Here is a 26,279-nt window from a genome sequence, read left to right on the forward strand (position 1 = left end):
AACGGCTCTCTCTACCGAGTGCTCGCTCATTGAATTATCTCACTCAGCCTGTTCAACTCGATTTACTAAAATTATTATAGCAGACCAGATCAGACTCCCCGATTTAACTACCGTTTACTGCCGCACACTTCCCCCGGGTTTCCGTGTCTGTCTGCGGCGGTGGAGCGTGCTTTCCTGGGCTCGCTGGCTGGGTTTGGTCGGGGAGGCAGCGATGATGGAGCTGGAGACGGCCAGTAACAGAGGCGAACTGGGAGCTATGGGGGACTCTCTGCAGCCACAGACTCCCAGCAGACACGAGAAGAGTCTCGGACTGCTCACGACCAAGTTTGTGACTTTATTACAGGAGGCGAAGGACGGGGTTCTGGATCTGAAAGCGGTGAGCAGGCAGCCCAGTCTTTGTTGTTAGCTAGCACATGTCAGTTTGAGCCTGTCGTTTGGTTACATTCATTTTAGCTAGCCTGTTAGCCTAGCCTAGCCGAGTGACAGGCTAATTTGAATGGGTGCTACCTCTTTTCGGAAGGCTTTGTTGTCCTTAAACAGCTATTTTACTGTAAAACATTCACTTTAGCATCATGCCACGTTATGTTTATCATATAAAACTGGGCAGGGTGAGTTTACACTCTAATCTTTGGGAATACCGGTCAACTTTTCAGACTCTGCCCCCTGCAGATTCAAAGTTAATAAAAGTGGGTCAGCTTTTGTCGTTCCCTTCAGAGCAAACCCTTCTGCATCTTCACACATGAACAATTATTCCTGATTGGTAGTCTTTGTTCTCTAATGACGATGATCCACTCAGTTAGTCCCCAATAGTCTCCATTTAAACTTGCGTGATCTTTCAGTAGCATCTGTAATAACGAAAGTTAGCTGTGCTCTACACAACAGTCCTGGTTTAAGTCTCATACTGAGCTAGGAAGTTGATTTAGAGTTCCCATTATACCAGAATTTTATATTTTTATTTGGCTTAAGTAAAATCAAGCTGCATTACACATGCTTCAGCTCTATAGAAACCAAAATAGAAGCCCAGGGCACACAATACTGGATCATTTCCTGTTTGTACTAGGGATGCACTGTAACCACTTTTTCATACAAATATGTACAAAGTGCATATATGAATACTGAATAATACCTTCACAGTTCTTAAACATATCTCAAAAGTTTATTTTCATCAGAAGTAGTTTGCAGTCTGCTCTACTTTTGTAGCACTTATTTATGTTAACATATCACCAGGCTGCAGACATGGCTCCAACCATGCTCACCTGCTCAAATAATGAGCAATGTGCTAACAATAGGTAGGAGCACAGGTACTTAGTCTTTGTATTGGCGCCTGGTTCATTCCTAATGATTACCAAAAATTGCAGGCACTTCTTGCACACTTTCTAAATTGCACAAATAAGTACAATTACATGCATGACATACCACTTTGGTACCAACACATTGCAAAACCTATTTTGATATTTTTAGGCAAGTGCTTTTGGTTAAGAATATGCTTGATATTAGTTTATTATACCTTTAATACCTGATGGTACTATCCATTGATAAAAAAGAGATATTGTATTTCTTAAAACATGTATCAAAAAAGTATTAAAAACTGACCATTTTATTGGGATGCATGAATGTGGATGTCTGCTGATGTCCAAAATGTATGTATCATTAATTTTAATTCAAACATGTTAAAAAAAAAGAAAAAATAGAATAAAAACTTACAAAACAAAGATATTCAGAAAATCAGGCAAAGAAGAACTGGAAAACAACATAAAACTACTGCCCCCATAAAGTCTTCTTCATTTGCAATTTCTGATATGTGGGGATGCACAATATTATATTTTTGTCAATATCTTGTTTGCCCATATTTACAAATTAGTTTAGGCCAATACCAATATTTAAATATAGTTCAGACCTAAAACTCCAGTGCTTAAAACACACTATTTAAAGTTTGAGGATGAACAAATTAACAAATGTCATTCCTGAAACACACTTGAAAGTGTAAGGAATGATGATGAATAAAGAAAAAGACATAAGCTGACGTAGGTCCAGCCTAAAACCACTAACTTATTTTGCAGCTGATATAGGCAGATTTTTTAGCCAAGGTACCGTCCATGAACATTGACGGAAATGTTCATATCTGCCAATACTTACTATTCACTTTTTAGGCCAGTATCTGCTGATATCATGTATGTATGCTGTTAAATAAAAGCAAGTATGGTATCAGCAAAGCTTTTCAGAGTACAAGTATTTAGGCTAGGTATCGGCAACAATATGGTATTGGTGCATACCCAACAACGGCAAAAATACATACAATTTTGTACCAAGACATTGACAAATTATTTTTATATTTTAGACAGTGAGCAAGAGCTTTTGGTTAAGAATATGAAGATATTAAGTTTTTCTATAGCTCTAATATTTATTCCAATACAAATCCATCCTAGCCTTTACAGATATATGTAAATGTAGTTCAGACATAAAACGTCAGTACTTGAAAACACTTTAAAGTTTAAGGAATAAGGATGAACATAGAGAAATACTTCACCTGACAAAGGTTTGTTGGTCCTTAAATTCCACAAACTTATCCGTACATATGGCTGAAGTTTACAGTCATGTATATAAGTTGTAATTATCTACAGTAATTTTCCTACCTGCTGATACTGATAAGCCAATGATATTGTGCATCCCTAGGGACATGTCGATGTTTCCAGAGTCATTTCAGCTCATACCAAGGCTAATATATACATGTTTTTACTGTAAAGAACGTCAAGTCTCTCCTCTGTTTCACCAATTCAATTCACCTGTTCCTCTCATATTGTAACAATCTGTTTGCTTTAGAAACAGACATAAAAACAAGACACACAACATTTGATTTATTCTACAATCAGTCATAGATGTATTTCAGAAGGAAAACCAAAACAAGTGCACCACATGAACATTAGAGATGCACAATATAATCGGTATGATGTCTGTGTCAGCAGATAAAAGCTTAAAATGTTGACTATCAGTATTGGCAGATATGAGAACTAGCTGATATTTAAAGCCAATATATAATCTATATCACATTTGGTCCTTAATATCAGCAAAATGCATGACGGTACTGTCAGGTAAAGGAGGTTACCTAAGGCGCCACATACTCAAGGAGGCCAACAGTGAGCTCTGAAGATTCTGAATGATGACCCAAACTTTAAACATCAGTATCAGCATCAAATTAAAATAACTTTGGAGATATCGTCATACCGGATATCGGCAAAAATATATTATGCAATATTGTGAATCCATGATGTACATGCACATTACATGTGTTTTTGAGAGCCACCAACGGCACAGTAAAAACATGCTGACAGGCCGTGAGAAATGTAGAGCACTAAATAAAAACCTGACCCTTTTTTCTGCTTGTGCCTTCAGATTAAAATCAGTTATCCTGAGTTAACGACAGGTTTGCAGGATGGTATGACAATATGAAGAAATGCTTGAAATCACATGAAAAGAAACATTCCTCTCTAGTGAAAAAAACACTGAACTAGCTTTTGTTCAGACCTAAAACTTCAGTCTTTGGACCACACTGCAAAATTTAAGGAAAGGGGATAAAATGTAAGAAGAAGAAATATGACAAGGATATTGTGCGCACCTAGTTGTTGTTGCTAAAACACACCTTTTGAACTGTTATTACTGTTCTTTTATTTGTCTGTTTATTGTTGTTGTTACTTTATGTCTCTATGAATGTCATCTGTTTGCATCTCTTGGTATTCCACCTCCTCAGCACAGTCTAACACTGCCTCAGCAGATTGATGTTCATTATGAGTCTGGCTTTGCTCAACATTTCTGATCATTAACGCTAGTTTTTCTTTGTCCTTGTAACTTTGCTAAATGTTGCTCTGCTCATTGTAGACTAATATCACATCTAATCTAAGAAAGAGTATGGTCTTACAGCACCTCTTTTTGTTTGTGTTTGTTTGTTGATCAGTATCTAACATTTTCACACTCACATTGCATTAACTTCCTCACAAAACTCTTATCCTTCTTGCAGCGTACTCTGTTATTTTAAGGGCCAGTTAAGTTACTTGAAGAACCGGTTGTTGTTTACTTTGATAAGATAAAGACTGAGAACAAATTCATCTATGCACAGCTCTCAGCCAGTATCTTGTCAAAAGCCCCCAGTTCATCTAGAGAAAACATGATTCTAGCATGCTGTTAGGATAGCTATATATTAATACATGTTGATTTATGACTGTCAAATTGGAATATAAATAGAAAGACTTCCTCAAATTCTGCCATGCTTGTTTGTTTCAGCCAAACACAGTGAAGCAGATGGCAGCCTGACCAGCCATGCATTACCATGTGTAACAGAACAGTGTCTCTTCCACAGTGACCTCAATGACTTCACAGAGAGCGGCCTCACACCCGCTCACACTCACGTTGGCCATTTTGTTTTGCTCTAGGCTGGTATTAGAGCAATAAACAGTCATGCATTTTCTATTTTCACCTACCCACAATAACAACAACACTGCATCCTTGGTAAATTAACCAGTCACCACTGATCAAGGATTCTCCCTCTCCTCAGAGACTCATGCCCTTAAAGAAACAGCAGCTTATCTTGTAACGACACATTTTCTTTGCAAGAGTGGACGAGGAAATAAAATTATGTCTAGTATAAAATGCATATACTTTAACTTAGCTTTTATGTAACCACAGATCCCTGTGCCAAATCTATTCTTATCAGCAGCAGCCAAATGCCTATCATATGTTTGTCAAACACCACAAGGCTGAGGAGGAAGTTTTCTCAGCACTGGGTTGTGCAATTTATTGGTTTTTGGTTGGAGGCAATTGAACCTGTTGCCACAGATACAGCAGCTCGTCTTTGTCTGTGTCTTTATCTGTGAATGTATTAAAGGAGACAGCGGCGTTCTCTGATGTGTTTTTCATTTCTTTTCTTCTGTCATTCAGGCGGCAGACACCCTTGCAGTGCGGCAGAAACGGCGAATCTATGATATCACTAATGTTTTGGAAGGAATCGGACTTATAGAGAAGAAATCCAAGAACAGCATCCAGTGGAAGTAAGAGGCTTTTTGTGGTTCTTGGAGATGAACAAAATCTTGGGGTGTACCGATGAAACATTTTTCCACACAAAGTACGAGTCAGAGTACTTACGTTAAGTACTCACCAATACTGAGTGCAACTTCAGTAATACCATCATAGTTCCTAACTTTATTTTAAGGGTTCATTTTTTTTCATCAGATGTTCTTCATCCCTACTCTTGTCAGTTCATCAGTGAATAACTTTCTTTCTCCTTTACTTTTTTATCCTTATTTTATCCTTTGAAATGATACTTAGGGCAGGATCTACACTAGGTCTGGGCAATTAATCGAAAATTAGATTAAATCGCAATATGGCCTGCTGCAATTTTCAAATCGCAAAAGGTGCAATATTTCTTTGACTTGGAATTTGTGTCAAAATAGCACTGTTAAACTTTTTTTTTTGCAGCAGAGATGTTATGCATGACATATGCAATCATTCAGGTGTCATTTATTTTAGAATAGACCAGAAAAAATCCTACCTTCTTCATTTTTGTACTCTTTCCTGATTAAATAGAAGTATGACAAAAACCCTTCAATGCAACAGTTCATATCCAATTTGCAATATGAGTCAAAATCATAACAATTAGACACTTTTAAAGATTTGTTCAGCCCTTGCTTAGGAATAAAAGAAAGTTAAGGAATATTTGCATATCAAATCGCAGCTGCAATATTGGGGGGGGGAAATTGCAGTGGATTACTTTCCAAAATCGTTCAGCCCTGATCTGCAGTGTTTTATGAGTACAAGTACTTGGCCTGGTATTGGTATTGATACCTGATACTGGTAGTGGTATCTGTGCATCCCTAATGAAATCTCCCCTCACATCTTTGCTATTTTAAAGGATCATTGCGACCTAGCTTAATGGTAAAGGAAAACATAAATTTAAATTGTATTTGAAATAGTTACGTCATGATCATTTAGCAGGCCACTTTATATGTTGGGGTTTTCTTCTGGTCTTATATGGTGTTTGTCTACAAGAATGACTTAGCATATGTGATAAAAGGAAGCATTTATGTAACTTGCAAGTACTTAGATCTAGCCCTTCACCATTTCTGCACAGTTATTAAAGGGGACATATTATGCAAAAATCCCTTTTCAGGCATTTCTAACAAAAATATGTGCCCCTGGCCTGTCCACAATCCCCTCAAGTACCAGAAAAATCCACCTCCACCTTTCAGAAAATGTGTGCTGAAACAAACCGTTTTGAGATTTTACCCAAGTGACCTCACATGGGGAGTAAGCACCCACCCCCAAGTTTGGTTGGCCCTCCCTGCTTGGAGGAAGGTTCTGCCCTTCTCTACTGATCCTCTCAGCTACCAGCTGAGATGCTGGTTAGCTCAGTGGGTTACCATGCTGACTATGGTCTGGGAGATTGATGGGTTGAATCCCAGTCAGGTCCTAAACTTTGGATAAAAGTGTCTGTGAGATAAGGAGTGCCACATCCATTTCCTGAGAGGGGCGTGGTCAGGGGTGGAGTCAGACAGCTCATTAACATTTAAAGCCACATACACAAAAACAGCTCATTCTGAGAAGGGCTTAAACAGAGGTGTTTTTAGACTTGCAAAAATCCAATACTGGAGTGTTTTTCAGCAATAAACTTCACAGGCATGTTTTGGGGACCTCTGAGAACAATATAAACTTGTCTTAAAAGGGTAAAATATGTCCGCTTTAAAGCAGTCTAGACGACAGATTCATGACACAATGAGACCATTGCAGAATGTTGCATGGGACATTTGCAGCTGAGCTGCTGCAGCTCAAATCAGCCCAGCTGACCATGCTGCCTGCAATTCAGTTTGTTAGGCCACCAACTGCTGAACATAAGCCATGTCCTATGTTTCAACAGCTAGTCAGAGTTCTAGAAAGACTCTTCCCAAGCAGATGAAATGTGATGCATCGTACATGGGCTACAGTTAATGTTTATCAACAGTTATAGCTCACCTGTTTCTAAAAAAATGCAGTGTTATCAGCTGTTCTCAGGGTGAATTCCTGTCTGAATAGTCACTGTTTGCTCATTAAGCCTGGTTTATGCTTCTGTGCCAATTCTACACTGTAACTCTGCTGTCATGATCCGCAACTTTGTGAGCACTACATACTTGTGTGCTGGTCTATCTGCATCGCTCTGTAATACTCCACCCAAACGCTGCTCAGCAGTGGGAATGTTCTGCCAGTTACAATCCTGCTGCCACATTTCCTGCTTGTTTGAGTACCAGAAACCATGGCAAACAGGCATATTCTATTGGAGCTGACAACGTTGTGAGCTGTTGTGCTACAGCAGTCGTTTTAATGAAGAAAAGAAAGGAGACATTGTAGGAAATGGAAAGTGCAGCCACTTAATCAACGGGGCAATTTTTTCCTCTTGTTTGGGAACTGAATGAGACCTATGCATAAGGACACTGGATGACAGCATGTAGATTTGACTGTATGGTCATCAGCAGCCCTTATCTCCCCCTCAAGTACACGCAATATGTCTGCAGACATTACTCAGACACTGGCAGTCACCCAGTACTACGCAGGAGGCCACGTGTTACAGTTTTAAAGAGGTGCAACTTAGGGTAGGCCTCTGTGTGGAGTTCAGGGCAGCATGGTCCTACAGGGTATGCTACAGGGCAGCTTTGACAAAAAAAGCATGTAACAGGCTTGGAGGCGACACCAGTTCCTCCAAACAACGGAAGTGTTCCGGTATTAATGGGGGGACAATAACAAAAGATGTGATATCAACAGCCTCAAGCTCAGTGCATAGATTGGTGCAAATCCCTTCAGCATTCCCTCAAAGCTCACTCTAAATTCACTCCAGTACATCTAAACACATTTCTAAGTAAAAGCACGATGCATTTTTTTTTCTATTTCTGGGATTGTACCATAGCTTACACCACGGCTGCTAGGTTTGGCAAATAGCTGGTAAAATGAAGGGCGATTTATAAAATTTATTTACCTACATTAATTTGATTTAGCTGAGTACACGCCTCTTCAACCTTTCCTGTATAGAATGGTTCCAAAATTTTTGAAACAAAGAAACTGTAACACTTGGTTACAAAACTACAGCTGCCTCACAAGGAAATACAATGATTTACTCAGGCCTTATCATTTACAGCTCATGCACAAATGCAAATGTAAAATCAATTAGTGATAGTATTTGATAATCCTGATCTCAGCATCAGTCAGAATAACTGATTATGGTTTTAGCCATAATTAAGCAGCTGTACTCCCAAGTCTGTATCCTTTTTTTGTTCTCTCTCTCTTTCATTTGCTTTTGTGACAAAAATGAATCTTTGGTCCAAACTAGTGCAGCATGATTTAGTAATAATGTGCAATAACAATTTTACTGGACAAAATTGCAATTTACAAATGCAATTACAATGTAATACATAAATTAGATTTTTTCATGTGTCTACTTGCTTAGTTATCAAGGAAAATGCAGAAAAATCATAGTTAGCATTTGTATCTTAACTCGACACATGTCAATATGAAGTAGCATTGAAAATACCAAACCAGGGGGGTAGCCTAGTGGTTTAAGGCGTACTCATGTCAGCCCGGGTTCAAATCTGGCCTGTGGCATATTCCTGCATGTCTCTCCCAAGCTGTCTCATGCTTGTTTCCAATTCTGTCTACTTTCCTCCTCTGTCAATAAAGGCATTAAAAAGCCTAAAATGAAATCTTAAAGAAAAAAAAAACTAAAAAAAAAACTAAACCTGAAGTTTTTAATTGTCCTGATGTTGTGATTGCAATCAGATGAATCGTGCAGCACTGGTCAGAACTACGCTTTAGACTTTCACACTGAAGAGAGGGTGGATGGAAATGACTTACAAACAAACTAATTTAAGAATCAAAACACAAAAAATTCATGCCACGTTATTATTGTATAGGCCAGCGGGTCTCAACTTTGGGGTTGGGACCCCTCAAGAGACACTGAGAGGGGGTCTCTAGATGCCCTAAACAATACTAAGAATATTTTTTAAATGACACTAGTCACGTTTACATGGACACTTTTATTCCAATCTGATTGAAATCAACCCGATTAAATGTTTTGGGTCAAGTGTTTACATTGTGTGTAATCTATCTGATCGGGTGTTTATATGTGCCCGTTTTTAATCAGAATAGCGGCTACTGCGTCAACGGTCACCATTAGCAACCCTAAATCATGTGACACACAGGTCACATGATTTATGATTGCTATTGGTTTCCAGTGGCATATAGTCCCGCTGCTACGTTATTTCTCCGTCTCCCATTGAGGCCAACATCCCCTGAGTCTTGGCTTCTCCACTACCAGCTTTTGAGTCTAGTCCCCCGTTTCTGCTGGCGAGAATGGCTCCCAACAATACGTCACCACGCAGTTACGTGAAGACGAAGAGCATGCGCAGAAAGAACATGTCAGATCAATCAGGTGAAGGTGTTTACATGGAAGAATTTTCCCTCTGATCGGGTCGTGAAAAGGTGTACACCACCCCTCTGCAACCGATTAGATTTTTAATCGATGGGGCTTGATCGGGTTGATTTAGGTGTTTACATGCGGCATTTCTAATCAGGTTGAGGGTTTCACCCGATTAGAAGTGTCCATGTAAACGCAGCTACTGTTTCCACTCTACACCAATTTGCCAAATTTTAACCAATTTCTATCACTTTTCCCACCTTTTTTGCCAATTTTAACACATATTTGCCACTTAAAACCCATTTTTATCTATTTTAAATCTGTTTAACCACTTTTTTCTGCCTATTTTTGCCACTTCTGAAACAAATCTTGCCACTTCACATCTAACGTTGCCTCTTTTAACCACTTTTGTATCACATTTATGCCCATTTTGCCCATTTTATCCCCATTTCACTATTGGATATGCTAATTTTTGCCAGTTTAACCCATTTTTGCCCATTTCTGCCTATTTTTTTGTCTCAGTTAACCAATTTTTGCATGTTTATATCAATTTTTCCACCCATGTGCACAATTTTCCACCCATTTTAAAGCCATTTCAGCCATTTTTAAATTCCATTTAACCACTGTCTATGCCGTTTTTGCCACTTAAACCCACTGTTGCCACTTTTTGCTTTTTTGCCAATTTTAACCCATTTCTGCTACTTTTAAAATCCAACTTCACCACCTTTTCTACCATTTTTTGCCATTACCAACCTATTTTAGCAATTTTTAACCCATTTTAATTCTGGTTTTAACAAAGGGATTTACTATTTTTTAAAGGCTATCTACTACACAAATGTATAAAAAAGATATTTGTTTAGTGATAAGATTGGTTATTATTAAGATTAAATGTAAGATATAGATACCACAGCTTAACTTTAAAATGAACCCTGATTTTGCTGACCTACATGGTCTCCCAGTCTGACTGGGCCCCAGAAAGCTCATCTTTATCCCCCCTTATGACCAGCCTTGTCTGTACACCTGTTCTTGATTGTGCATGGCTGTGTGCAACCACCTTCAGGTACAGTGGGGGTCCCCGGTTTCTGGCACCTTTATTTTTGGGGCCACGGTTTGAAAAGGTTGAGAACCACTGGTATAGATGATTGCTTTGACAAACACCCTTTTGCCTTTATCACAGTTTAACTCAGTGACGGCAGTAGAGTAATGACTGTCTCAATAAAGAACGTTTTTGCTCTATCTTCATTGAAGAGTAATATTAGTGGGACTGTGATATTTTCCTGTGTTTGTCTGGTTATGCAGCAAAGCACCTGGTACTGGAAAACTCTGAAGCTTAATTACTAGCTCAAACTTGCAGGTGTTTGAAACCACATCCAAAGATCTGTGTCATATCCGTTGTATTTTATTTATAGTTTTTTAGCCACAGATATTATGACTTCCTACATTAGGTAGGCACAGGTGTTACTTTAAACAGTAAAGATAACTGTCTCCTACTTAAGCGTGAGTCTGCATGTATCATACCAGGTCCCTGATTCTGAATCAGCTCAGTTCATAGCCCTCAGTTATGTTGCTGGTGTGGAGACCTGGAGTTATTAAGACTATGAGATTAAGACTGAAAGTAGTGTTTATGAAAGTGTTTGACTGTCTTTATGTACTGTACGTATATAATTGTGTTTTTGTATTTGTGTTTCAGGGGTGTAGGTCCAGGCTGTAACACCAGAGAGATAGCAGATAAGCTCATTGATCTAAAGGCAGAGCTGGATGACCTGGCTCTCAGGGAACATGAGCTGGACCAGCAGAAGGTCTGGGTCCAACAGAGCATCAAGAACGTCACAGACGACTCGAACAACAGCCCATATCCTTCACTGCATACTGTGTCATATGAGCTTTTTTTTTTTTTTTTTTTTTTTTTGCTAGTAATTTTTTTTCATAAATGTAACCTGTAATGAAGCACTGAGGGCCACTTTGCCTAGAATACCTCATTTGCTCTGGCTATCTGCTCCGTCTCATGGTCTGATTCACATTTCATAAAGTGCTAAAGATATCCAGGAGTGAACACACCCCTAATGTTGAGGTCAAACTACACAATTTGTCATGATCATGTTTACTGTGTCGGATTAGGTGATCTCAGAGCTGCAAATTCATGCAGATATGACGGACTTGCATCGTGGTATCTGACTAATCATCACAACTTACAGGATAATGCTGGGAGTAAGAGGGTCTGAGCTAGTCGACACCAGGAAAGAAGCAAACATATTAGCTCAAGCTGATCAGGGCTGTGTTGTGCAGCACTGTAGACAGTGTGTGAAATTGCTAATATTTGCTTGGAGCAAAACTGGAGCACTGTGGAGTATGTGGAAATTGTGGGTTAGCCTCCAGAGATTTTCATGTGTGTTGCCCCTTTAAGGAGAGCATGCTGGTGGCACTGGAAAGACTATATAGCACAAAAGATACAGTTGCTTCTCATAATTTCGCAAATCCATGTAACAAAAGGGTCAAAAACAGTTAACAGTATATCAAAAAATTAAGTGTTTAATTTTCCCCCCACAAAGCTTCTGTGCTTGGTACTATTGTGCAATGCAACTTTAGGCTACATGTTCTTCCACCTCAGCGTATTGCCTTAGTTTTCAACTTAAACAGCTGACAAATCATGTGTTTAAAAGGTAAACAATTGTGCTGATTGTAGCTTTCCATTTATCAGCTATTGAAAGAATCAAACAAAGGCCATAAAGTTACCTGGATGAAAAATTTTCATTCGGCTCTTCTGGTTGGAGTTATTTTTTCCAGTCTATTCGTGAAAAGTTGAAGAAGCTCAATTAAACACCAGTGTTCAGTAAGGCAGGGAACTCCAGGCGTCTGTGAGCTGCTATCATCTGATCAGAAATGCTGTAATGTCCTAGTGCTGACAGCAGCATATAGCAGGTTATAGGCTCACAGTTTAAACACCTACACCACCAAATAACTTGGGATATTTCCTGCTCACCAGTTTCCACCGAAGAGTTTCTCCTCTCTTTCCATCTGCTGAGTCTCAATCTGTAGTTGTTCCTCTGTGTACTCCCACTCATAGAAGTTTCCACAGTAAACCACACATCATTGTCACAAGAGTTGAAATTGCTCAATTTTAGTTTTGTTTTTGTTTGTTGTTGTCTGTTGAAGCTGCAGACCCAAACAGCTGATCAGGAGGTGAAAATACGCTGAGGCAGAAGAACACAGTCGAAATTTGTATCAAAAATAGTCCCCAAGCCCAGAGATGTTCTAGGAGAAAAATAAAATGCTTCAAATTTTTTTTGACATTGCATACATTTGAGCCAGCATTTTATTTTTTTTTGGCTGATTTTCTCCTTAAGCTTCCTCTCTGGTGCGCTGGAGGCTATTACCATTACTGTTACCAAATACCTTAATCAACTCAGCTTGAAAAGATAAAGAAATATCCCTTAAATGTGCCTGACATGGTGGAACAAATAGCAGAAGGCAAGAAGAAAAATCAAACATGCTAGACTTTCCATCAGGAGGTCATGACATCCTAGCTGTGGCCTTGATTGTGACACACTACATGTAATAAAATGATCAACCATGACCACAGCAGTCTTGAAGTGACAGCTTTAACACCAGCACAGTCAAACCACACTAACTTGACAAACAGACGAGGATTTATTTTTACTAAACAAAACAGGTTTGGTGTGAAAACGTCCTTAAGTACAAGGGTAGCAGTGTCAAACTGTGTGAATTATTTGAAGCCATTATCAGACAAGCCCTGATGAATTGCAGGGATATAAACACTGCTAAATGTGCTTCTTTGTCCGTCGTAGGAAGGGGGTTCAGCTTCAGACACAATGACGGAGCAGTGAAAAAAACGTATCAGATCTCACCACCATCTGGCCATGTTATAGAGGATAATCCTGAGACCATATCTCCACAAATTCTGCCCACTCTGTCAGCAGTGTAGCTCTTACTAATACTCTGTCCTGTTCACTTAAAGGGGCAGTCCACTAATTTAACAACTAAATATCTCACAGAAGCCATTCTGAGCCATTAGTCAGGATTTGTCTGCCTCTATAGTAGTAGTGATCCTTAACACATGGTACTGTGGCATATGTTAAACATGAAGACCTCTGTGGGGCTTTTAAAGGTATTTATTTCACTTGCTCTACATTTATAGTTTTTTCTCTCAGGTTTAAACTAAATTTCTATCATTCATCGCCTACCTGTCATTCCTTCTTAGGTGACACACTCCTAGCGATCAGAGCGCCCATTGGTACACAACTCGAGGTCCCCGTACCAGAATCCGTAAGTTACCTGAGAGGTTTGTGAGTGTTCTGCTTGACTCATGTCTCAGGTGTGCTTACGTGATCTTTCTCCCCCAGGTGCCCAACGGACAGAGGAAATACCAGATCCGTCTGAAGAGCTCGTCTGGTCCCATCGAGGTTCTGCTCGTCAACAAGGACCCATCCAGTGCCTCTCCTGTTGTTTTACCCGTCCCTCCTCCAGATGATGTCCTTCAAAACCTCCCAGCGCCCACAGCTACCTCTCAGCCACCCGCTGCTGCCCCCCAGGTCCACTCACATATCAGCTCTCTATATGCATCAGTTCTTTGAATGTATTGAACTGCTTTCTGTGAGAGGCTGTGTTTTCATTTTATTTTCTTGTTAAGATTTATTTTGGGGCTTTTTATTCCTTTTTTATTTTGAGAGGAGGGTGGTGAATAGAGCTGGAAACAGGGATGAGAGAATGAGTAGTGACATATGAAGGAGCCACAAGCTGGTCTTAAACATGAGCCACCCACGTGCCGGGGCGGGGGCTCACAGTGAGGCTTTCTGTGCCCCTCAGTTTCACTTTTGAGCTTTCCTTCTTGATCAAAACACCGATGGGTATGAGACCAGCCGTTAGGTGTGTTAAGACAGTAGCAACTTTCTCTTGGAATAGGAAGTAGGTTGGTTTTGATTGCAGGAACAGGGTACTAAATTTAGTTTGAGGGGTATTAGATTTACCCCTTGAAAAGCCACTGCGCTGGAGGTAGAACTTTCGAACCCCTAAAATACACCAGACACGTCTCTGCTCCAGCACGACTGCGCTGCAGTTTGACTGCGTGCCCCGCCGTCCATCAACACCCACTGACTGCGTTTGCAGTACAGCACAGAGCAGCCCCACTGGACTACAAGACCCGTGAGACAGAGGAGTTTCGCAGTAGTTATAGAATCACACCTGGCCTTGCGAGTAGAAACTACTGAAACTGTTAAACATAAACATGTGAAGCTATTGTTCTGAACTGCAGGAGTAGGATGAACTTTCTTTGTCCTTTCATGCAGATTAATGTGCTTCTACCATGGTTCAGTAACACTTTATAAATGTATGCGATCCTTTTTGCTCCTCTAACCTGTTAACTACGGGCTCTACTACGCCCCATTAAGACTTGTTGTCGATGTAGTGAAAAAAATACTGTCTGGCATCAACCCGGAGTATTTTATTCTGAAATTTAACCAGATATTTTGATTTGGTTTCGGTGACACTTCCTACCCCGTTCGATCTGTTCCGTGCTGAATTTACGCACAGGTCTCTGGCATCCGGAAGAAACAGAAGTCCAGCTTATCTGCTGTGGAGGGCTTTGGACTGCCGGAGCTCTGCCGGAGCAGAGATGCAGAGCAGCGTAGCTGGTGTAAGCTCTCTCATTGACTTAAACTAAAACCTATCTGCTCAAATGCCGTGCTGGAGCAGAGACGGACTGGGCACGTATGTGTTGTATTTTAGGAGTGAAGATCCTGGAACTTTGGGGCCAGCCTGAAATGCAGAATATGTTTGATTGGCCAGCCATTGGGCTGATTTGCATAATCATCCCCAAACTGTAGACTAAGGTTAAACTCAAACAAGAATGGGACACAGGAACCATTTAAGTCTTTGAAGAGGTCCTGGTACTTGGGTTTGAAAAGCACCCATTTGTCCTCATTCACCAATGCTTCATCCAGATTTTCCTTACATTTGCTCTTGAGTGGACTCTCAGAAAAGTGGCAGACATATTCATGAAGCAGTTCTTAAACTGCAAAATATTTGCACCTTTTATCTTAAATTGATAAATGCCAAGTTTTAGCTTGTTCATGTTTTTCTGATTATCATAGACAGTGCATCTTTAAATGCACATTACATACAGTATATCTTAAATAACTCCAGTGCTGAAACTCTTCTGGGTCCAGTATTAAATTTTTGGCTTCTTTTTAAATTTGGTCTTACTTTTATTCTTAAGATTAAAATGTTCTTAAGTTTCAGTCACATTTTAATGATTTAAGTCGGCAAAAACTAAACATTTAAATCCAGTTTTTGTTAGTAAGAAGTCTTCACATTTTAGTATTTACTTTTAGTCACCATGTTTTTATGTCTTTGAACCAATTTAGTCAGCTGAATTGTAAAGTTAAAATAAATGTAAAATGATCGTATTAATGCAAGTCATGAATACTTTAATTGATTTGAAATGCACAAATTTGCAATAATGAAGATGCTGGCATACCTTGAAGAAAACTAAACTTACTCTTCATCAGTTTTTAATCATTGAGATTTATTTTTAACTCATCTTTGTCTCGTCCTCCTGGAGAAAAGGTGGTAGACTAACACTTTTAGTCACAGTTTTAGTTACAAACTAGAATGGCCGTCTGAGGCGGCAGACCCACGCCTAAGCAGCGCCACCGAGGAACTCACGCTCCCATTGATTACTATGGTGTTCAAAATTCGAAGTGCGAGAAAGCTGAACGGGTGCGCGGATCATCACCAAAATCTAATCGATTCTTCCCTGTCTATCCCAATATTCCCTGAAAGTTTAATGAAGATCTGACTTTCCATTCTTGAGTTATCTTGTACACATACAAAGAAACAAACAAAGAAACAAACAAAGATACGGAACCCTTTACATAACCCCCTGCTGATTTCATCGCCGTGGGTAATTAACAATGTGGATCTCCTGTTGCACATGTGGACCAGCCAAAGACACACAGCATTTATAGTATGCTGTATTAATACATACAAGAGGGAAACAGAGTTGATGCAAATTTCCCGCTGCTGTATCTATTGTAAATGGGGATCTTATGCAGATAAAGAAGAGACAGTGCTGACATATTTTGCAACAGCAGGGAAACGTTGGTTGTGTGACTGTTGTCCCTGCTCTTCACTGCACACCTGCTCAAATGCATGTGTGTATATGCACATATGTTTTCAGGAGAGGAAGAACAAATTAGCTGATTTGCAGATGATCCAGATTTAAGTTGCTCAATCTGCTGTGTTTCTGTTTTATTTAAGATTTACTTTTAGGCTTTTTGTACATTTATTGATAGAGAAGGACAGTGGATAGAATCAATAATAGGATGAGAGAGTGGGGTGAGACATGGGAAAGCCCACAGGCCGGACTTGAACCCAGGGCGCCCACCTCAAACCACTGGGTCATCTGCGGCACCACTCTGCTGTGTTTCTGACCAGTCTCTCTTGTGCTCAACCACGCAAACGCTCTGTGTGACTCACAGGCATGTAAATAGAATTGTAAATTTGTGAATGAATCCAGGGTTTTGCTGTCATGAGTCAGACTTGAGGGTTTTGTTCTGAGGATCAAGTCCTTAGAAATAGATGCAAGCATGAAGTCAAAATATGAAAGAGTTTCTTGTCAAATCTGAGCAGAACAAAAGCCAGAAACAGAAGAGACACTGATCATATCATAATCTTTGAATATCTGCATGATTTGGCTGAACATTACTTGCTGTAACATTATGGATGACATGTAAAATACAGTGAATAAAATGTGTAAATAATTGTATGCTAATCTTAAAGTTTGTATTCAAAAATCTTCGTTCTGCTGTTCTGACCAAACATTGCATACATGAAGTAAAAGCTGTCTACACTTGTCATTTTCCTGGCAAATCAGAACTCAAATGTGTGTAAGATTGTCCAGTGAAAATTTCCCATATAAGAAAGCTGAGAAAGAATCATCTTTGGGGGTTTTAAGATCAAATTTCTTCCCAAGAAAGTTTGGCAAATGAGTCCAGTGCTTCAGAGTCACTTAATTGCTTCATCCCCAAGGGTAAAAAAAAAAAATTGTAACAGAGACTTTTACTTTTCATTGCAGATTACTTTTTTTAATAATTTTTTTTGTGAATAAGGTTTAAACTCATCCCTTTTCTTCCCTCCATCTTTGTGTCTCTCAGGTGCCCAAAGCAGCTCTAGCAGCTTCTACAAAAGTCGTTCCTGTCACAACGGCAGTGACAGCAGCCAACCAGACAGCCTCAGTAACAGGTAGGGTGGGAAAATAAGGCACATTACCCATTCACGGTGTCAAAAAATGTAAGATTTCAGCTTTTTTGAATGTACTCTAAATCAGTTGTAACGTAATGGCCAATATTTTCTCACAGAAGTGACGAGCATCACGCCCCTCACCCCGACGACAGATACTCCTGCAGTCACCCAGCAGCTACAGTCGTCTGCCTCGTTGGATGGCTCTGTCTCCTCGTCTGCCTCTGCAGTATTTGAACCAATTAAATCAGATCCTTCTGAATGTACGTTTTACGTTGTTTTTTTTTTTAATTCTTTCTCTCTGAAACCACTGAATAATTAAGGTACTCAGTACATTTACATGCGTGGTTAAGTGGAACTACTGTCCCTGTCTGAGTAAACTATCAACTTAATGACTAGTATGTCTGACTCCACTGCAGTAGTTGGTAATATCCTCCCTGTAGTCACTGTAAAACTGTAATTATGCTGCGGTTTGTCTTACAGTGTTGGACTTTCCCAAAGAATTGTCAGACATGTTTGATCCAACTAAAGGTAAATTTCTCTCATCATTCATAGTAGTAATAAGACATTTTTCCTCCTTTGGTTTCCCATTTATTCACCCTTTTTTAGTACCTTATATACTGACTGTTTAAAATCACTTTTTCTCTGACAGAGATCATGAGCGGAGATTTGCTAGAGGACTTGATGTCATCAGAAGGTGAGTTTGCATAAACACATAGATTTACAATCAGTTTGAAAGCATTTCTTTCATTCCTCTGTACTGGTCTTTTAATTCACTGGTTTCCAACCATGGGTATGGGACCCCCTAGGGGGCGCCAAAGATCTCAGGCGTGCAAGGCTTTGCTCTGATAATGTGAAAATTGTATTTGTGTGTGTCAACTAAAAGGAAATGATCCTTAAATGTTTGTTTTTGCACTAGTTATAATAGAAGATGACTTAAAGTCACAGAAAACATTTGACTTTTCAGCAGCATTAATAAGCTAAAATTATTGATTTCTGCTTAAAGAAATGCAGAACTGGGTTCTGTCACCATCCCTGCTGAAAAAATCAAATGAAACAGTAACACTGTAAAATTTTAAATACATACAATGAATGAAAACCATGAAACACTTTTTCTATTTCTCGCCACAAACATAGACACAATCATAATAAAAGCCTGATTAAAGCAAAGATGCTTCCTGTAAACAAGTTAATCAGAGGACTGGCCCAGTTCAGCCAATTTGTAAAATTAAAATTTTAACAGCAGGCTGGTTTATGCTGGTATTTAGTTTAATTAACAACCATGTACCCTTCTTTACTGATTGTTTCTTTGTGGTCAGGATAAAACTGTTATTAGTGTTAATGCCTGCTTCTCTGTTTAATCGCAGTGTTTTCTTTCAATGCAGGATTATGATCTAATGAGATAGAAAGCTGTTATTTACTACAGTGCATTTGAGCCATGATGCAACCCTTTGCAGTACAGAATAATTGGAGGCCAATTTTCAGTAGTGTAAGGCAGTGATCATCAACTGGAGGGGGGCCACATCAGGCCCCCCATAACTTCCCATCTGGCCCCCAGAACATTAACAAATTCAAAACGTCCAGAGGAAATAATATGTTGTGGTAATTCTGGTATGATGTTTTTTTTGTTTGTTTGTTTTTTTTTAACTCCCCACAGTTGTTAAATTGATTCCCAGAATAACTGAGATTTAAACAATTTCATCAGGAATGACTTTATGCTTCATCCATTTTTCAGAAATCCACCTGCCAGCCATTATTAGCAAATAGATGTTAAACACAAATTTATCATTATTATATTGAGAGTGCAATTTCCATGCTGGAGTTTTTCATTATCTTTACCCAGCATATTAGCATCAAACCAAGTGATAGACAACATGACAACTGCTAAAATATCTCAGTCGCCCCCTTGTGGCTGGTTGCGATATAGTGACTGATCCCACTGTTAGAGCCTGAAAATTGCATACATTCAAAATAAAATAAAAACATTTGAAAGAAAAGAAGAATAAGACCATTTTAAAAAAATATATTTGGTTTATTTAAAGTTTGGCCCCCAAAATGCCCAGGGATAAGCTGGCCCTTGTACAAATGTAGTTGATCACCCCTGGTGTAAGGTTTTGAACAATGCATGATGGTGGTGGCATACTCATGGTGATTGACAGCACTTTGGCTCAATCCATATACACCCCTTTCCACTACAACTCAGCCACATTTTGCACGCTCATGTCTAGGTAGGGTAGGGTGCTCTGATTTCCTTGGAATGGAGGGAGAGTGTGCTAAGGCTAAGTGGCCCCTAAATAAGACATGTTCTGGAATTTTATGGAAAATTCCTCCAAAACTTGCAAATCATCTGCAAGGTTTTAAAGTTATGATGACAGTCTAATGTTATAATTTAATTTTTTTTCAATGCAGCATGGCAGAATCCTGCACAGTTCCAATTCTGCGAACATGCATCTGTTCATGGAGCTCAGAACCCAAAAACATCCAGATACCTGCAGTTTTCCCCATTTAATACCCAGATCCACCTGGACACCTTGATACTAGAGGTGGAAGAAGTACTAGACTATTGTACTCAAGTAAAAGAACAGTTAGTTTGGTTAAAATTTACTTGAGTAGAAGTAAAAGTACTAGTCTATAAATCTACTCAAGTAAAAGTCAAAAGTAAGTCATCTAAAATTTACTCAAAGTACTGAGTAGCCACTTTTGATACCTAAGGGGCTTTCACAGTGAAATATGAGCTGTCCTTTATGTGTAGTAGCAACAAGAAAACATGGAGCTCCAACCAGGTTTTTTATTCTGAGGTCTGACATAACCTAAAGTATAATGCAACAGCTGTTTTGGGAGGAAATATGGAATTATTCTCGCTATGTGCATGTACTGACTGTCATGTGTTGTAAAAGCCAAACCACTGGTTGTTTTCATGTTGGCAGAAAGCTCAGACCTCCTTGTTGTGGCTTTTAGGGTTTATTTTTTTATTCAGTACTCGATGCTTTTTAAAATGTAATCAAGTAAAAGACTGAACTCAATATATACTTAAGTAAAAGCAGTGATTTTAAAAACTACTCAAAAAAGTAAAAGTACACAAAAAAGCTACTCAGTTACAGTGATTTGAGTAAATGTTGTTAGTTACTTCCACCCCGATGTATGTATACAGCCACATTCATTTAAAGTTCTTTATTTTTAAGCTGCTGCACAATCAGCGTCTTAACAAGGGCAGTAGACTTCTGCATATTCTCTGATATTCACAGTCTTGTGCACGTTACACACGATAAGGAGCAGTGAATAAGCCTACATCAGCACCTTTTCTTTCTCTCACACACATTAACACACTCCAGTGAACACATGCTTTACCAACCACAAACCAACTCAAAGCTTACAACAGTGTGTGACACACACACAACAGTCCCTCAGGCTCCTACAGAGCATTTGCCAAAGATCAAGTCCACACATGAGAAAATAAAGAGGTAACATGGAGGAAATATGTGGCTAGAATTAATTCAAGCTTCCTGGAACTAAGTCTTAATGATATTCTCTTATTTAAGTAGGAAATAGTGGTAATGGTTGTTGTATAGCCCATGATTTTCTATGTTTTATTGTTGTCACCTGCCACCCCACCTACATTGAGTTTGTTTTTACCAGTGCCTGTACCTGTAAAATTATGAAAATAACATTTTCAGGCACCTAACCTGGTAGATGACTCTACAGCATGGCCCTTTGGATTTCGTCTGAGCATTTTGTAAAAAGTGCTTGCATTGTTTCTATTTCAATTGATTTTCTTTTTTCTGCTTCAGTTTAGTTTGAATAAGTTTAAATGAAAATGAGAGGAAAGGATAAAACTTAGACTTTGGGCTGAGCTTTTATACTCGGATGCACAGGTTTATAGAATTAGATAAAGAAACACAGTGAAAGTACATGTTTACTGTAATTCACAGTAATAACTGTATTTTGAAAAATTTACTCCACCTCCTTTTAAATATCCTACATGCGTCATCTCTCTCTGTCTCACCCCCAGTGTTCTCGCCTCTCCTCCGTCTGTCACCGCCACCCAGCGACCACGACTACATCTACAACCTGGATGAGACAGAAGGCCTGTGCGACCTCTTTGACGTCCCCATTCTCAACCTCTGACACTTGACGTTGTTGTCAAAGTGGGAAACAATTACCCATCATGCTAATCCACCTACGATTACCCCCGAGATATTTTCCCCCCTCACTGACGATGAAGCTGAGAGGAGGAGCAGGAAAGCCACCGTGATCTGGCAAGTGTTTCAGACGCCTCTGCAGCGACGCCGTGAGCTCGGGCTGACGAGCTCGATGTACAGCTTCATGAAGAGATACACGCAGGAACAAAACATTTACTTACTGCTTTTCTAAGGAAAATATTCAGCGATTATAAACAAATTATATTTTTGGATTGTTATTAATGATAAGACATTATGTTTGTGTATCAGCTTTCCCGTGTGTGTGTGGGCATACTTTACATGAGCGTGTGAGTGAGTTTTGTATTGAACGCTCTTTTAACATGAGTCAGATCTCAGAAGAAACAGAAACCCTTTTCCTTTCAGGTGAAACGAGTCATCGCAGACAAACACAAATGGCTTCCATCTCCATGAATCTGCTTATGCGTGGCTCAGACACAGCTGGTTAAATATGCACTGTCCTCATGTACATAGAGAATATATATTTTGTAATACCAGCACACAAAACTAATGTGTAATAATGAACTACATTTTTACTGCATGCAGGGCCATCGTTTGCGAATAAACAAAGGTACCAGATGCAAACAGGCACGCTTTATGTTTGAAGTGCTTTGTTGATTATTCAGCCTCGACTGAGCGTTTCAGTTTGTTGAATCAAACCTCTCAGTGACTGAGTGTGGCGGTCTTTGTGTGCCAGTAAAAGGGAGAGAGGGTCTGACCCTAAAGCTAATAAATCCACCAACACGAAGAGCTAGAGTCACAAGGAAGTGTTAAGACTTTACAGAAACAAACTTCGGTGCTTGTTAAAATGTGTCTCCTTGAAGACAGCGCGAAACCAGCCTTGTTCTCTGACTCACTAGCTCCAGTAGGACCACAAAGGGCATCATGAATGTGGGAAATTGTGGCAAAAAGTCCTTAACAGTAGTTTCTTAGTCCTCATCGTCACCAGCGTCTTAATAAGATCCTAACTCGTGTGTGAGAAATTTCTACCACTCAGATATTTAAAGAGAAATGTTGTGGATTTGACCTTAGATGGAAGAAAACTTGATCGAACAAATGCAAAGGACAAAACAAAAATGTTTAAAAAGCCCTAGGAGAGTGGTTCTAGACTGGTCTGGCCTCAGGACCCACTACCCCCTCCTTAAGGAGACATAGCAACCCCCATTTCTAAAACATTCTCAACCATTTATAGTAGTTTTATAAAAAATGTTGTAGTTTGGGTCCAAACTAAAAGGCAGGACACAACAGAAAGCAACTAATTCCATAAGCTCTGCAGAGACATGCTTGCATACTTTTTATTTTACAAATTTTCCACATTTAAGTTGTATTTAGATAAATGTTTGAACCGTTTGTGAGGTATAACATTGCCAGATAGTGAAAGTACCATTCAAAACCGGTTCAAGAAGGGCTGTGCTGGTTTCTGTGTGAGTGTGCTGTATGGAAGTTTTCTTTTCAGTGAGTTTGACCTTTGACTGCTGACCAGTTCATACTTGAACCAGAGTGGACATTCATGCAGAGTTTGAAGAAAATCCCTTAAAGTATTGGTAAAATACTTTGTTCTCATGAATATCAAGGACTGATAACCTAAATTATCACCTTGGTTTTCACCATCACAGAGACATAACCAGCGTCATTGTCTGGAGAAAGGAGACAAGTAATTCAAGATCTCAAGAAAACAACTGACATTTACCCATCATCACAGAAAAATAGAGTAAAATTAAAATATTGACGTATGTTCTCCTAGTAGGGAAGAGGATTCGGGCCAATGGAGAAGGAAAAAATAATCATTCAACCTCAAGATTAATTTGATAGGGCTAGAACAAAGTGGAAATGTTGAGAATAAAGTAAAAAATTAGAGGAAAAGTCTCCCAAGGTCCACTGTCTGTTAAAGTCTAATGACTTTAACAAACAGGATTATATATTATTTTATATTGAAAGGAGCATGCATTTATATTTTTAACATTAATGTAAATACTACCTAATTTAATCAAATAAAAACACTGAACTGAGGCCAATGTAGGCTGGATTTTAACTTGTTTTACATAATAATAGTAGGCTATTACAGGCTATTTACACCAGTGGTTCTCAACTGGTGGGCTGAAAGTGGGTCGCAAAGCTCTCTCCACTGGGTCAAAAGTGTGTGCTAGGGGACAAAAGTCTGTGCACCGAGGCCTTAAATGGATGAACAGTAGATTGATGCATGTATTATTTGAAGTTTGATTAAGATAAGGAGTGAATTTCAATATTTGTCTCAAGATTTCTACTTGCATCTCGCTTTGGATAGCAAAGCTGATTTTCTCAAAATAAGGAGAAACTTCTCAAGAAATAGAATTTCCACGCTGTCTCAGAAAATTAGAGTGAAATGAAACGTATGCATGTCCTTCTAGGATGGTTATTTTTCAGTTGACCTGTCTTTGTTCATCTTTTTTTGATGAGTCCAAACCGCATAAATGTTTAGTACATGATTTTTAAAATCTGGGTTGTAATTTTTCTCAAGGAGGTGGTGGTGGGTCCTGATACTCGAGCAGTTAAGAACCACTGTTTTACACTACTATCCCCTTTTTATTTGCATTTAATGATGCACATAAAAGATCCATACAGCAACAATTACAGCCATCTCTTATTGATCTCTTATTTCTTGTGAAGAACATTTTTTTGTTTGTTTTTTTTTTTTTTTTTTTTTTAGATTTACTTTTGGGCCTTTATAAGATAGAGGAGGACAGTGGATAGGTTTGGAAACAGGGATGAGAGTGGGGATAGACACGCAGCAAAGGGCCTCAGGCCGGATTTGAACCCGGTCCACGCGCCTTAAACCACTTGACCATCTGCACGCCCCTCTTGTGAAGAACTCAAGATATATGAATAATCAAAGATCATTCTAAAAATGTCTTTTTTCACATTTTCACTGCAGATTTTATTATTTTTTCCTAATATTTGAAATCCATTTATTCGCATTGATTGAGGAAGAGAGCAGCCAGTTGCTCACCACTGATACAGATGCATATTCGCTTAGGATTTTTTTGTACACGATAGACTTTTAGCCACATTTTCTCTGTTCACACTCTTTTAAGTCACTTTTGGGTCATAACACAGCAGTTGAGAACAACTCATCGAATGATGTACAGAAGCCCCAAGTGGACACAGGTGTTTTCATTTTATTTTCATCAAAATATGTTTTTTGTTGTTTTCTGGAGATTTTAGCTTTAATGTCTTGCTGTTTGCAATGAACACAGCTTGTTTGCTATGATGATGTGTTGACTCTTAAAATCTCTTGAAAACAACAAAAATTTATGTGACAGAGTGAAATAAAATATATGCATTCAAGTCATGTCAGGCCTTCTGGAACTTTTTGAACTTTTTTTTTGGTCCTTTGCTTTGTTTAATCAGGTTTTTGTCCATCTAAGGTCCAAACTGCCGCATTTTTCATTTGATTAAATTCGAATGGTTTAAAGTTTTGAAACATTTAGGTTAAGAAGATGAGAACCATCGCTGTTACTGGTTCAGTTTGGCTTTTCACTGGGAGGTTTGGTTGTTAACATAAAAATAAGCTTGCTTTAGTTCTGTTTTGCTGTTGGACTTTTGAACTTTGCAGATTTTATTGCCTGCTGTTATATATAATTTAACTTTGTACGTCAGAGGAATCACGTTTTCTTCCCCTTTCCTGAACGACTTCTGTGTATTTTCAGTTTTTATGGATGTTTATGAAACCATTGTACTCAAGTTTATTTGTATGTAAAATGACGTGTGTATTCCTGGTGGATTTTTTTACACTAATGCAGTGAAAAGAATCCCCATGTCAATATAAAAGCTCCTGTTTTTGTATATTTGGCACAGATTGTTCAACATTTATGTCTAAAGCTCTTTGTTCATGGTCAATGAAATGCTGCCTATCACTTTAAATTTAATGAATCCTTGGCATATTCCCACAGAGCTTCCTCTTCCTTCTTGTGTTGATGTAATGTCTCACCCTGGCTTACATGTATGTAATGTGTATATCTCTCTCCTGCTTGTATAGAATAGCATTTATTTTTTATACCTATGATAGATTTATTATTACTGCAACTAATCTGGGGCTTCTACACTTCAACATTTTAAGGAGTTTATCCACCAAACGTCGTGCTTTACCGTTACACCCTGTCTCATTGTTGCACTTTACACCACTGTGAACAGACTGGTTGGTTCTCATCCACTCCACCATGGGTAGTCGTGTTTGGACAGTGTTGTGAGTTTGTCTAATCCTTCAGCGGGGCGCTGCTGGCCCTGAATGAGCGTTGTCTGTTTGTGTTGGCGTGTGAGACTGAACCCTACAGTCCGTTTTTAACCGTTGCTGAGCTGTATAGTTGCATTGAATGACAGAAAATAAACACTTTGGTATTCTTTGTGTTGTGTATGGTTTCAGTCCA

General features: G+C 39.0%; 1 protein-coding gene across 1 annotated transcript; it reads left to right on the top strand.

Annotated features, from left to right (window-relative positions):
* Positions 1-26,255, top strand: e2f4 (E2F transcription factor 4). The gene is made up of 11 exons (XM_041795799.1): positions 1-376; positions 4,930-5,039; positions 11,115-11,276; positions 13,507-13,550; positions 13,644-13,708; positions 13,786-13,974; positions 17,596-17,683; positions 17,800-17,943; positions 18,164-18,211; positions 18,333-18,377; positions 21,690-26,255. The coding sequence occupies exons 1-11, from the start codon at positions 212-214 to the stop codon at positions 21,803-21,805; spliced, it is 1,176 nt and encodes a 391-aa protein (XP_041651733.1). The 5' UTR covers positions 1-211; the 3' UTR covers positions 21,806-26,255.
* The last annotated feature ends 24 nt before the right edge of the window (positions 26,256-26,279 follow it).

This window comes from Cheilinus undulatus, linkage group 9, assembly GCF_018320785.1.
Source record: "Cheilinus undulatus linkage group 9, ASM1832078v1, whole genome shotgun sequence".
NCBI classification, from domain to species: domain Eukaryota; kingdom Metazoa; phylum Chordata; class Actinopteri; order Labriformes; family Labridae; genus Cheilinus; species Cheilinus undulatus.